The following is a 15,139-nucleotide window of genomic DNA, read 5'->3' on the forward strand; positions in this document are numbered from 1 at the left end:
GCTGGCTTTTTGAAAGATCTATCCAATTAATCCCATTTCCCTGCCTTTTTCCCCATATTCCCTTTTGAAAGTCATATAAATGTGGATATAAGAGTTTATAGTGGAAACAACAGACACAAAAGTGTGACAAAAACGTGACAACCTAAGTAAGATTTTGTAGTCATACGGTTGGGGCTGGGGGGGGGGGGGGTGTGTGGTGGGCAAACCTCTGAAGGCGTTCTTCCGTTTGTCTGTCGTAACTTTGGCAGTATTCAGATCTAAATAGGCCAATTTTTTTTTTTTTACTAGTTTTCTCTGAATGCATACGAATATACATGGCTTGAAATAAAACTCCAATCGGCTGAACCAAGGTCAATGTGACAATGGAACTGCTCCGATGGAGCATGACTGCTATCCAACACTAACATTTCAGGTGCAGGATTTTTTCAGTTAAACTGGAACTTTACAGGTACAGACAATAGTTTGTAAGTACATACAATTATGCACTGAACAACGCTATTGCCACAATGGCGTGCAATTAAAGGATGCCTCATTATTAGCCTGACAGTTTGACAAGCAGTGGCCATATTTGTGAAGACTATTGGGACAGGGACAGGGAGGCAGAGGGCCAGGGGAATCTGAGGAACCGTTCTTAGCAGCTGGATGGAGGGAAAGGTTGTGGGTGTTCAGTGTGATTGTCATCTTTCCTAACCCCTCAGGGCAGGGATGTTCAATGCTAGGGCACTGGAAAGTGGCTTGGCATTTGCCCAGCTCTGGTCATAGTCCATGTCTTACCATTCTTACCATGCTCAACCCGACAATGTCCCACAGGAAACTATGCCCACTTATGCTGTAACGAGCCTATGTTTCTTGACAGTAAGGTGATGCACCTTCTGACTGCAAGTAATGACCATTATGCTGGTCTTCATGGGACTCCTACCAACAGTTTCCAGCAGAGAAGGTATAGGGAGTTTTTTAAAAATTCTATCACTATCAGATGTATTTTTTAACTGCAGACCAGTGGCAATCAGCTACTATCCCTGCTACTTTGTGGTTCTGATGCCTTTGGTTCTATATCCAGGTCTCAAATGGAGGCTACCAAATGCTGCATAATATGCTTGCATTTTGACAAGATGCACAATCTTTCAAACTGCTATGCAAAAGAGGATTTCAGGTGGAAGATTCCATTAAAGATATTAATCAAATTTCTCTCTTAGTTCTTGCATTTCTTTATAGAAAGGTGCTGCTTTGAATTACCTGTCTGCTGATGCTTCAAAGGTAACAGAAACTCAGGTCAGGAAAAGAAAAACATAATCAAGCCTAACGAATGATATTAGCAAAAATAAAAACTGAAAATACTGGAAATACACATCAGGTCAGTCATCACACGTGGAGAGAAAAGACAGATTAGTGTCTCGGGCTGGGACTTTCAAAACTGGAAAATGAATGGTGAACAAACACAGAATCAGGAAGTGGAGGGAAAAACAAACACTTAAGAGGTAGCATGCTGGAATGATTGTTAGATGATGAAACAAATCATCTGAGCCAGGCAATGGAAAGCAGCTTTAAAGAAATTTAAAGACATTAAAGAAAAAGAAGAATATATAAATAGCTAAAGCAGTGAGAGGCCCGCGGAAGGAAAGCACAAGAAAATGAAGACAGAAACCTCGATCACGCCAGAACTTAAAACCAAAAATGTTGGCAAAACACAGTGGGTTTGCAGTTTCCAAAAAGAGGAACAACACCGAAGGCACAGCCCTTCCACCAGCACTACATACTACAAAGGGTCTCTACCCGAAATATCAACCTGCTTCCTTGTCCCCACACACCGACAGATTCAACCCACATCAACAGCTTTCCTGCTGCAAAGAAAATGGAGGATGCAGATAAGGTCTCAAGTTACTAAAGTCAATGCTCAGACCAGAAGGCTGTGGAGAGTGCAGGGAAAAGATGAGATACCAAGGCAGATTTTAACTTCCTCCTCCCTACACCATGCACAAAAGAGAGAGAGGTCACAATGGGAATAGAAATGGGTTGACAAAATGGTCACAATTGAAGACAAAATGGAAGTGTCGGCAGGAATCCTGAGCGGCAGAGCGGGGTTATAAAAGTCCCAGAGACCCAGGTAAGGCCTCACAGTGTCGGCGGGAACCTCGAGCGGCAGAGCGGGGCAATAAAAACCCCAGAGACCAGGTAAGGCCTCACAGCGTCGGCGGGAATCCTGAGCGGCAGAGCGGGGCTATAAAAGTCCCAGAGACCCAGGTAAGGCCTCACAGCATCGGCGGGAATCCTGAGCGGCAGAGCGGGGCTATAAAAGTCCCAGAGACCCAGGTAAGGCCTCACAGCGTCAGCGGGAATCCTGAGCGGCAGAGCGGGGCTATAAAAGTCCCAGAGACCCAGGTAAGGCCTCACAGCGTCGGCGGGAATCCTGAGCGGCAGAGCGGGGCTATAAAAGTCCCAGAGACCCAGGTAAGGCCTCACAGCGTCGGCGGGAATCCTGAGCGGCAGAGCGGGGCTATAAAAGGCCCCAGAGACCAGGTAAGGCGTACCAATCTCCAGTCTGGGAACTCGGAGGGAAGGAGAGAGTTAAAAAGTAGTCCAAGTGTGACGTCACCAGAAAGCGGGTAAGTGATTGGTTGGTGAGTATTTCTCCCTTTTGAAGCTTAAATCTCTTTGGTTTATAGTTTCTAAGGTGTGATATTCACCATCTAGAATCGGGGCAGAGGGTATTTAAGAATAATATTAATAAATTTAATTAATTACATAGAATGGGAGATCAGGTGATGTGTTGCTGCTGCAATATGTGGGAGCTGGTGGACACCATTGATGCTCACGGTGATCACATTTGCAATAAGTGTTGGCTGCTCGAGGAATTCCGGCTCCGTGTTGAAGAGCTGGAGTCCGAGCTGCAAACACTGAGCCACATCAGGGAGGGGGAGAGTTACCTGGACTCTGTGTATCACGAGGTAGTCACACCAATTAGAGTAATTAATTCAGATGTATTCCGTGGCCAGGGTCAGGATGGTGTGACTAGAAGTGAGGCAGGTACGGGGATCCAGGAGGTAGTGTTGGAGGAGCCGCAGCCCTTGCACTTGTCCAACAGGTTTGAGGCTCTTACTCCCTGTGAGGTTGGGAACAGGGACTGCGGGGAGGATGAGCAACCTGGCCACAGCACCGTGGAGCAGGGGGCCATTCAAGTGGGGGGAGTTAAAAGAAATGTTGTAGTGGTAGGGGATAGTATCGTTAGGGGGATAGATAGAGTTCTTTGCAGCCGAGAGCAAGAGTCCCGAAGGCTGTGTTGCCTGCCCGGTGCCAGGGTTAAGGACATCTCCTCTGGACTGGAGAGAAACTTGGAGTGGGAGGGGGAGGATCCAGTTGTCGTGGTCCATGTTGGTACCAACGACATAGATAGGACAAGGAAGGAGGTTCTGCTGAGGGAGTTTGAGCAGCTAGGGGCCAAATTAAAAAGCAGAACCACAAGGGTAATAATCTCTGGATTATTACCTGAGCCACGAGCGAATTTGGCTAGGACGAATAAAATGAGAGAGTTAAATGCGTGGCTCAAAGACTGGTGTGGGAGAAATGGGTTTTGCTTCCTGGGACACTGGCACCAGTACTGGGGCAGGAGGGAGCTGTTCCGTTGGGACAGGCTTCACTTGGCCAGTGCTGGAACTAGAGTCCTGGCAGATCATATAACTAAGGCTGTAGAGAGGGCTTTAAACTAGCTAGTGGGGGGGAGGTTCCTAGAGAGCAAATAATAAAAATGACAACAGAGAAGGTCATAGACTTAGGTAGCAGTGGGGAAATTGAAAACCAGAGCGTGTCAGGAAGGGGCAGCAGGTATGGAGTAAAAGGTAAAGTAATAAAAAGGGCAAAAGCAGGAACTAAGTGTCACAAAACATCTTTGAAAGTTCTCTATCTGAATGCACGTAGCATTCGTAACAAAATAGACGAGTTAATGGCACAAATAACTACATATGGGTATGATCTTGTGCCATTACAGAAACATGGCTGCAGGGTGACAATGCCTGGGAATTAAACATACCAGGTTATTTAACGATCAGGAAGGACAGGCAGGAAGGAAGGGGAGGTGGGGTGGCTATGTTAATAAAGGAAGGAATCACTGTAATACAGAGAAATGATATTGGGCCAAAAGATCAGGATAATGAAACAGTTTGGGTGGAGGTAAGGAATAATAAGGGGTAAAAAACACTAGTGGGCGTAGTCTATAGGCCTCCGAACAGTGGCAACTCTGTTGGACGGAGTATCAATCAGGAAATAGTTGAGGCTTGTAATAAGGGAACATCTATAATTATGGGGGATTTAAACTATCATATTAATTGGACAAATCAAATTGGGCAGGGCAGCCTTGAGGATGAGTTCATTGAGTGTATTAGGGATGGGTTTCTTGAGCAGTATGTAACTGAACTGACCAGGGGGCAAGCAACCTTAGATCTGGTCCTGTGTAACGAGACAGGATTAATTAAAAATGTCCTAGTAAAGGATCCCCTTGGAATGAGTGACCATAACATGGTTGAATTCCATATTCAATTAGAGGGTGAGAAGGTTGGATCTCAAACAAGCGTGCTAAGCTTGAATAAAGGAGACTATGAAGGTATGAGAGCGGAATTGAGTAGAGTGGATTGGGAAAATAGATTAAAGGGTAAGACGATACATGATCAGTGGTGTACATTTAAGGAGTTATTTTACAACTTCCAAAAAATATATATTCCACTGAGAAGAAAAGGGTGTAAAAGAAAAGACAGCCATCCGTGGCTAAGTAAAGAAATTAAGGATAGTATTCGACTAAAAACAAGGGCATATAAGGTAGCCAAATCTAGTGGGAGGATAGAGGATTGGGAAAACTTTAAAAGACAGCAAAAAATAACAAAAAGATTGATTAAGAAAGGGAAGATAGATTATGAAAGTAAAGTAGCAAAAAATATAAAAACAGATAGTAAGAGTTTTTATAGTTATATAAAAAGAAAAAGGGTGGCTAAAGTAAATGTTGGTCCCTTAGAGGATGAGACCGGGAAATTAATGGTGGGAAATATGGAGATGGCAAAAACACTGAATGAATATTTTGTATCAGTCTTTACAGTAGAAGACACTAAGAATATCCCAACACTGGACAAACAGGGGGCTAAAGGGGGGGGGGGGGGGGGAGGAGCTAAACACGATCAAAATCACTAAGGAAGTGGTACTCGGTAAAATAATGGGACTCAAGGCGGATAAATCACCTGGACCTGATGGCTTACATCCTAGGGTGTTGAGGGAAGTGGCGGTAGGGATTGTGGATGCATTGGTAATAATTTTCCAAAACTCCCTGGACTCGGCAAAGGTCCCGGCAGACTGGAAAACTGCTAATGTAACACCCTTATTTAAAAAGGGCAGTAGACAGAAGGCTAACATCTGTGGTAGGTAACATTTTGGAGTCCATTATTAAGGAGACAGTAACAGGACATTTGGATAATCATAATTTAATAGGACAAAGTCAGCATGGTTTTATGAAGGGGGAGTCATGTTTGACAAATTTGCTGGAGTTCTTTGAGGAAGTAACATATAGGGTGGATAAAGGGGAACCAGTGGACGTAGTGTATTTAGACTTCCAAAAGGCATTTGACAAGGTGCCACACAGAAGATTATTGCTTAAGATAAAAAATCACAGGATTGGGGGTAATATTCTGGCATGGATAGAGGATTGGCTATCTAACAGAAGGCAGAGGGTTGGGATAAATGGTTCATTCTCAGACTGGCAATCAGTAACCAGTGGTGTTCCGCAGGGGTCAGTGCTGGGTCCCCAACTCTTTACAATGTATATTAACGATTTGGAGGAGGGGACCGAGTGTAACATATCAAAGTTTGCAGATGATACTAAGATGGGAGGGAAAGTAGTGAGTGAGGAGGACATAAAAAACCTGCAAGGGGACATAGACAGGCTAAGTAAGTGGGCAGAGATTTGGCAGATGGAATACAATACTGGAAAGTGTGAGGTTATGCACTTTGGCAGGAAAAATCGTAGAGCAAGTTATTATCTTAATGGCAAGAAACTGGAAAGTACTGAAGTACAAAGGGATCTGGGGGTCCTGGTGCACGAAACTCAAAAGGTTAGTATGCAGGTACAGCAAGTGATTAAGAAGGCCAATGGAATGTTGGCTTTCATTGCTAGGGGGATAGAATATAAAAATAGGGAGGTATTGCTTCAGTTGTACAAGGTATTGGTGAGACCGCACCTGGAATACTGCGTACAGTTTTGGTGTCCATACTTAAGAAAGGACATACTTGCTCTCGAGTCAGTACAAAGAAGGTTCACTCGGTTAATCCCGGGGATGAGGGGATGGACATATGAGGAGAGGTTGAGTAGATTGGGACTCTACTCATTGGAGTTCAGAAGAATGAGAGGCGATCTTATTGAAACATATAAGATTGTGAAGGGGTTGGATCGGGTGGATGCGGGGAGGATGTTCCCGATGATGGGTGAAACTAGAACTAGGGGGCATAGTCTTAGAATAAGGGGCTGCTCTTTCAAAACTGAGATGAGGAGGAACTACTTCACTCAGAGGGTGGTAGGTCCATGGAATATGCTGCCCCAAAAAGCTGTAGAAGCTACATCATTACATAAATTTAAAACAGAAATAGACAGTTTCCTAGAAGTAAAGGGAATTAAGGGTTATGGGGAGCGGGCAGGAATTTGGACATGAGTCTAGGTTCGGATCGGTCATGGCCCTGTGGGTAGCGGAGCGGGCCCAGGGGCCATGTAACCTGATCCTGCTTCTATTTCGTGTGCCTAATTCTGTTAGATTCAGGAGATGGTTCTGTGATAGTGGATTGGCGGTTAGGATCAGATCAGCCATGATCTTATTGAATGGCGGAGCAGGCTCGAGGGGCCGATTGGCCTACTCCTGCTCCTATTTCTTATGTTCTTATGTTCTTATGTACAGCGATCACCTAACCTGCGATTGGTCTCCCCACTGTAAAGGGGATCGCTCCGTGAACGGCAAATACAGTATATTAGATTGGAAGAAGTACATGTTAATTAATGTCTCACACAGATGAGTGTTCCAGGCCCTGGACAATGATGTGGAAAGATGGTACATATTTACAATCTATATTAATGACTTGGATGAAGGGACCGAGAGTAATGTATCCAAGTTTCCTGATGATATAAAGCTAGGTGGGAATGTAAGTTGTGAAGAGGACACAAAGAGTCTGCAAAGGGATATCGACACGCAACTGAGTGGGCAAGAAGGTGGCAGATGGAGTACAATGTGGGAAAATTCACTTTGGTCGGAAGAATAGAAAAACAGGATATTTTTCAAATGGCGAGAAACTATTAAATGTTAGTGTTTAGAGGGGTTTGGGTGTCCTTGTACACAAAAGTTAACATGCAGGTGCAGCAAGCAATTAGGAAGACAAATGGTGTGTTGGCCTTTATTGCAAGGGGGTTGGAATACAAGAGTAAGGAAGTCCTGCTGAAATTGTACAGGGCTTTGGTGAGACTACACCTGGAGTACTGTGTACAGTTCTGGTCTCTGTACCCAAGGAAGGATATACTTGCCTTAGAGGCGGTGCAACAAAGGTTCACTAGATTCATTGCTGGGATGAGAGGGTTGTCCTATGAGGAAATAGAGTAGAATGGGCCTGTACTCTCTGGAATAAAAACAAATAATGCTAGAAATACTCAGCAGGTCAGGCAGCATCTGTGGAGAGAGAAACAGAGTTAATGTTTCAAGTCGATGACCTTTCGTCAAAACTCTCTGGAGTTTAGAAGAATGAGAGGTGATCTCATTGATACATATAAGATTCTGATGGGGATTGACAGGGTAGATGCTGAGAGGCTGTTTCCCCTGGCTGGAATGTCTAGAACTAGGGGGCATTGTTTCAAGATAAGGGGTCGTCCATTTAGGACTGAAATGAGGAGAAATTTCTTCAGAGGGTTGTAAATCTTTGGAATTCTCTACCCCAAAGGGCTGTGGATCCTCAGTTGTTGAGTATATTCAAGACTGAGATCAATAGATTTTTGGACTCTAAGGGAATCAAGGGATATGGCGATCAGGTGGGAAAGTGAAGTTGAGGTCGAAGATCAGCGATATTACTGAATGGTAAAGCAGGCTCAAGACGCCATCTGGCCTACTCCTGCTCCTATTTCTTATGTTCTTAGGTTCTTATTTCCAGTGATTCCACAGGAAAGTGCTCAGGGAATGTCTTTCTTGTTGCTTTCCATTGCCTGACAGAGTAAGGCTGGTAGAAGAGCGAAGCAGGATGTCTCAAGAGAGAACAGTCCCTCCTGAAAGCAGAAAGGGAATGGAAAGGTATGTTTGAAGGTAGGATCATGTTATAGGTGACAGAAATGGGGGAAGATAATCTGGTGAATGGGGAGGTGGAGTACAAGGGGGACCATATCATAAGAGAAGGGGGAGCGATTACACCAGAAGCATGGAACTAATTTGGGTAACAAAGTACTGGTTATTCTGCAATTCTGATTGATATTTTCACTACTCCCAATATTATAGTTTGCTGCAGTAAAAGAAAAACAAAAAGTCACGTTAGATGAATTTGTCCTATATGCCAAGACTACAATCCACAAACAAAGACTAAACATCCATTTAAAATTTTATGATCACATACCCTGCCCCATAAGCAGTAGCAGATCCTTACTGGAATATTATTTGGCCAAAAAGTGTACATACTCTGCAGTCACTACCGTATACTCTGCAAAACATCACACAAAAGCACCAAAGGGCTAAGGCCAACAATGCAAAATAATAAAAATGTAATTGGAGGCACTTGGCATCTGGGTTCCTTGCGGCCACTCTCCGTCTGACTAAATCAAAATCCTGTACTGGTTCAACAACAAGCACTTGCATTTATATAGCTTCTTTACACGTAGTAAAAGGTCCCCAGGCACTTCACAAAATCTGACACCAAGCCACATAAGATGATATTTGGACAGGTGACCAAAAACTGGGTCAAAGAGGTAGGTTTTAAAGGGCGACTTAAAGGACAGAGCGGCAAAGAGATATAGGGAGGGAATTCTAGAGCATTGGGCCTAGACAGCTGATGGCACAGCTGCCAATATTGGAGCGATGGAAAATTGGGGATGCGCGAAAGGCCAGAATTGGAGGAGGGCAGAGATCTCGGAGAGTTGTAGACAAATGTACCAGCTAATGTGGTAGCCAGCCATACAGATCAGGAAAGTCTCTGTATCCATCCAAGATCTGTGGTGAATCAGATAATCTCACGGGGATACTACAATTAGTTTTAGCATCGCTGGGCTGGTGTGCAAAGAAATCAGATAGAGTTCCTGCTCCTGATTACTCATTCAAGAAGGAGTTAGATATATTTCTTAAAGCTAAAGGGATCAAGGGATATGGGGAGAAAGCAGGGACAGAGTACTGAATTTGGATGATCCGCCATTTAAGGAGATCATGGCTGAACAGGCTTGAGGGGCCGAATGGCCTACTCCTGCTCCTATCTTCTATGTTTCTATGGCCCTTGCTGGAAAGTGCTTGTTTGTGGATGTTGGGTGAGGATAGAATGATGTCTGGCTGTGAAGTGCTCCCCACTCCTCATCATCTAATAATTCACTAAGCCGCAATATTTGGGTTCACACATCAGGTACAGTCATCTATAATGAAAGGTAGGGAAATAAGTAAGCTAAAGAAAATATATTAAGCTACATACTTTTTTGCGTAACATATTGTAATGTTAATATTAAATAGCATAAAAACGTAACATAAGCACAGTCCAATGGAGCATCCCCTATGATTTGCACCCATGCAGTGGTAGAACATGGGTTGGTATCTGCGAGTTTCAGGTTCAGCCATGGTACTGTGGAGGATTGTCAAGCCAGCCTATGCCATTCTCATGCACGTAGCTGGTTTCAGAGTGGAAAGGTCCAGTTGTAGATGACCCACTCTCTTGGCCAGGGTTGGTCCATGGACAGGGGGACCCGAGAAAGGAGAAAAGAAACATAGTTTAAGAAAGTGCCTCAAAAACAAAACAAAAATAAATTATACATGTATCCATGAAGGAAATTAATGTGAATGGACAATTTAAAGAGATCAGGGGGTTCTGATTGACAATAAATTGAAGCTATTACAACAATGCTCGTCGGCAGTGAGTAAAGCAAATCAGGTGTTGTGATGCATTAAAAGGTCAAAATCGAGCCCAATTAGTGACGTAATCCTGCCACTTTATAAATCATTGGTGCGACCACATTTAGAACACTGAACAGTTCTGGTCACTGCAGTACAAAAGGATATTGCAGCTATTTAATGGATACAGAAGAAAGCAATCAGAATGATTATGGGGATGGAGGGATTGGACTATGAGGAGCATTATGTAAATTGACCATGTTCTCACTGGAAAAAGAGAAGGTTGAGAGGTAATATTATTGCTGTTTTTAGCATCCTAAAAAGTGACTAGATAATGTAGACCAGGACAAGCTATTTCACCTTGTCCAGAACAGTAGAATCAGAGAACACAGCCTGCACTTGAAGGGGGGTAAATTCAAAACTCATCTGCGGAAACAATATTTCACTGAGTGATTAATTTATGGAACAGACTCCCCAGGGAAGCAGTTAGTCTTGACATGTGTTAACTGTAGCATCCTTGGGAGGAAAAAGGTGACTTTGGACCTATGGTTCGCAAAGCTCTCCACCACTGGGGTTTTCTTTGTGTCATTTCTGGGTCTGTTATAAGCTAATTGATAGAGATTGATTGCCATCATTAATCAACAATTCCATTATCATTGTATCATGTGAGTACCAGGATGATAGAAGGCAAACTAGATGGACTGTGGTCTTTATTTAGTCTAGCAATTCCTGTGTTCCATATAATCTTGTCAAATTTGGGATGGCTGTATGTAGTGATCAGCTCTAAGATTTCAGGACTATTTGTTGGGATGCAGGTCACCTAAACTAAGCCAGGCTGCCTGAACCAGTTTGGTATAAAATCAGAGTACACAATGTCTAAAACAAATACACATGCCATAGGCAACGATAACACACTTATACAGCAAACCAGTTCTGGTCAATTCAGACATGACAAAAACTCAGATGACTGCAGGCTTCAAATGACCCATTCCATTAAAAAAAATGTTTATTTCCTTAAGATAATGGGAACAACCACGATGAGCTGATGAGGTACAACTAAATAAGATCAAAGAAACAACAATGAGTAATTGCATGAGGGAGATGACGCAAGCCAACAGATGTTTGTATCTACTACCCAACGTGGCAGATTGTTCAACTATTTTTCACTCCTTCGGTAAAGAGATTCTTCCTAATATTGGTTTAAATTGACCTTTCACTAACCCAAAATTTATATCCTACTCTCCTGACATCATTTGATGTAACATTCTCGGTTTACCTTAACAGTGAATATTTTACATGCCTCCAGGAGATCTCCCTCTTAACTGCCTACTTTATTTAATGTACAGCTTGAGGGTTTCTCTAATCTTTCAACATAACTCTTAGGCTAAGACTTGTTGCTCTTTTCCGCACCCTCCCATTGCGTATATCTTTTTTATAGCGTAACAATATTTATTGAACAGTGTATTCCAAGTGTCAATACAATGTAAAGACCATTATAACCGTCATTTCAAGTCGACTCCCATTCAATGTACACTTGCACTGCATGTTTCTCGCAAACAATTTGCAATACTTCACATTATCAGTATTATTTGCCATTTGTCTTCCCATTCCTAGTCATCTAACTCCTTCAATACTCTACACTGTTTAGTAATAAAGCTATTCCAAAATGAATGGCTCAGATTTTGTTTTAGAATTCTGTGCAAGAAATATGAAAACGAAACATAACATTCTGAAATCCCTATTAAAAACACTGTTTAGTGTGGGATATAGATTATGCTGCACATCTGGTCAGAAGCATCATCCAAAATCCCTCTCCAAAGAAATGTTCTAAGTAAGCAAGCTGCCAGTAAATCCTCATTAGATTTGGACTCATTAGGGCTAATTTTACAAACCCAGATAGAAGGGATTGCACTTATTTCAGATTAAAGAACAAATGTAATACAATTGGAGTATTAGTGGTTATATGTTTATCCTAGCAGATGCTATTGCGTAGTCAAAAGGAAAGTCACAATAAAAGCATTCATTCAAGTTCATTAAGCATTCATTAGTTTATTTTATTTTTGGTTGCTAAGAAAAATACTACCTTGGTTCCAGCACAGTAACCAGCAAATCAAAATGTTCATATTCTCACCTCAAATAAACCTCATCTAACTCTAACTCACTGTATCAAAATCTGCTCAGCTAATTTTGCAGGCTGAATAGAGTCACATTATATTTAACAGGTGTAAGAAAACAATTGCAGTAAAACTTAGTGAATTTAAAACATGCTGTATGTACACATATGCTAAGATGTGAAGTATCAAAATATAGATAAACCAAAGACTGATGATCTCACTGAAAATTTGTGAAAGTTGCTGCACAGTTTTATGGTTAAAAATTAGGGGTTGACTCAAGATCCATGGCCAGTTGGCTTCACTGTGCGCACATAAAATAAATAAATGCTTGTCGATCTGTGCCATTACTCTGACTTTGCTCCAGCATCAGGCTTGTACAGTCACTGCTCCAGCTCCAGGACAACATTGTTCCCAAATATTTCATCATTCCAGGTCCTCAAGAAGCAGATGTGTGCTGGTTGGGCGTCAATCTGGAATTATGGCATGTGATTGATTCAATCTGATTGCTGCAAAGGACACTAACACCCACCATAGGTGCAACCACCTGGGGCAGATGAGGGGCAATATGTTCCCCCTCACCAATTTTATTTTGGTAGGAGTTATGTACCCCCACCCAACTCCTTACACGTGGTTGCAAATCTGAGCACCATGGACTAACAACACGACAGCAGTGCAAATAGACACTATATAATCATGTATTTAAAATCTTAAATTTGCATGCACTTTGTCAACTGTTTTACATTACAAATTCCTATGTCTACATTTATAATAGAAATTGCCTGTGTAAACCTGTCATGCTGTAATTACACCCTCCTGCCAGTGGAGGCACTTTAGTGCCAGCACAGGTGGGTAGATGCAAATTGTAGCATGACAAGTTTACATAGGCATCTATTACAAATGTGGACTGAGGAATTCATAATGGAAATATTAAAATAAGGACAGAATGTGTCTGGAGTGTGGCTTGAACCCATGATTCACTGACAGAGGGAAGAGTGCTACCAATTGAGCCATGGCTGATAAACTAAAATGGGGACTGAAATACGTCTGTATGGCCTGATCCAATTATCTTGCCCTCTAGCCCGGTTTCACCAAAAGACTAGAGTTGGTCTCGACTCCTCACGTGTAAAAACAGGGCAATCCACTAATTTTATATATGTAATATATATAGAAGCGACTATTGACACAAGAATTGTAGTGAAGATATGTTATATCTCAGATTTCAAAAAATAATTAAATTGAGTACAGGCACTGACAGGACACAACAGAGACTGAAAGGAACACATTCTGCACATCCTAATAATACTTTAAAACTAGCAACCACGGTGCAGAAGTGACATGCTAAAATACCTCAAAGTCTGTTCCCAGGTTATCTTTTGCTCTGTAACGTCATTAGGTGCCATTCCATTGCCCACTGACGTCAGCAACACAACACAGTAACACAGTGACATTATTTTGTTGTGTTGGTCAGGTCTTCAGCAGATCAGGATTACTGGTTGAATCCAACCACATGACATATGTTCCCTACACATACACAAGGTTTGTACATTCATCCAAAGCATACACTCTGTAACAAGTTGCCCATTCTTGGAGAAATTGTATTGTATATAATTAATATTGCGAACCAAAAGTTTATTTTGCATCCCCCCAAACAGCATTACGTTGGACAACCTCACGAATGAAAGCCATGGACAGCTCACAACTGCCTGATCCATTAATCCGTTTGCTGGCTAGCATTTTATTTTTGCACGACAGATAATGCAAAAGGTGATTTGTATAACAAAAAAAAGGAAGCTACGAACTTTAAAACTGACAGCTCAAAACTGGCCGCATGAACCATTAGCCTCTGCGACCGCAGTCAGTTGATTTTTTTTTTAAATAACAACTCCCCGGCCTGGGGTGGGGAGGCCTTGACAGTAATTATTGCAGCAGCTTCCCTTGTAGTAGTAGGTCATGAACTCGTACACACACCCACACTCGCATACGCAGTCGTGTACAAAGTTTTTATTTTTTAAAAATCTAACATTGCAATTGATTTTTGTTGCTTTTACCGTTCGTGCTGCCTCCGCCCAGGTTCGTCCTTTCTTTTTCTTCTGTTTCTCCTTCATGTCGGAAAGGCTGACAGTTGTGTGAAGGTTACGGAGACTTTGTGGGGGGGCGGGGGGAAAAGGAAAAAGAAAAAGAGCTGAGTAATGCGGCGCTCGCGCTGTGTTTGTGCGTGAGTGACAGCCCAGGCTCTCACTGTGCAAACCCCGCCGCCACTGCCGCTGCCATATTGCTGCTGGCTTACTGTACAACACCCTCACATGATGCACAGACCGCCCAGAGAGACAGGCAGGCACAGTGCAAACACGTCATGTACAGTAAGACAGGAAATAACATCACACACACACACAAGGGCAGCACCCACTGCTGCAGGTGGTGACCGCGCAGCTAGAACTGACTGCGTTTTTAAAAAAAATTTGCAAAAGATTTTTTTTAAAAGCCCCCGAGTTTGCTGGGTTAATTTTACTCTTTGACACACCCCTTCTTCACATGATCCCTCAGGAGAGCTTCAGCGCGTCATATACAGTAAAACAGGAAGTAACCTCACAGGAATGACACTGCACAGAAGGAGCAGGCAATGAACTGCTCACTTTGCACTGGAGGGAGGGGATAGGACGGGTTAAGAGCTGTTGCGAGTGGTGGTTTGCACATTTTTTGGGGGGACGTTTTCACGCATCCGCAATTCAAGCCCTAGGCAGTTGGAAAAACAGCTGAGCTGAATCGGGCTCGTTTGTAATCTGCTTGCGCACATAGATTCTATCCCACTCCCACGTTCTTCCACCCACTTCTGGTTAAGGGTCTGGCAGCAAATTTTAAATTGTATACAATTCTTCCAGATGCAGCACCGCCCCGCAAACCCACACACATACACTTCATCTGTACTATTGTGCATATTCTTTGGGGAAT

General features: G+C 42.8%; 1 protein-coding gene across 9 annotated transcripts in view; it reads right to left on the reverse strand.

Annotated features, from left to right (window-relative positions):
- The window catches only part of asxl2 (ASXL transcriptional regulator 2), a 291,236-nt gene extending 276,513 nt beyond the window's left edge, over positions 1-14,723 (reverse strand). For 5 of the 9 annotated variants that reach the window (XM_085996940.1, XM_085996938.1, XM_085996935.1 and 2 more), the window contains exon 1: positions 14,239-14,721. Coding sequence is in view for 2 of the 9 variants with exons in the window: in XM_085996929.1 (XP_085853055.1) it covers positions 14,239-14,295 (57 nt within the window). In the remaining 7 variants the exon portion in view is untranslated. Of the gene's footprint in view, positions 1-14,238 lie in introns of all 9 variants that reach the window. The other 4 variants (XM_085996932.1, XM_085996930.1, XM_085996929.1 and 1 more) reach the window with 3 other exon arrangements.
- Between the last annotated feature and the right edge of the window lie 416 nt (positions 14,724-15,139).

Source organism: Somniosus microcephalus, chromosome 9, assembly GCF_052327205.1.
Source record: "Somniosus microcephalus isolate GS21.2 chromosome 9, FLI_Smic_1.0, whole genome shotgun sequence".
Classification (NCBI taxonomy): domain Eukaryota; kingdom Metazoa; phylum Chordata; class Chondrichthyes; order Squaliformes; family Somniosidae; genus Somniosus; species Somniosus microcephalus.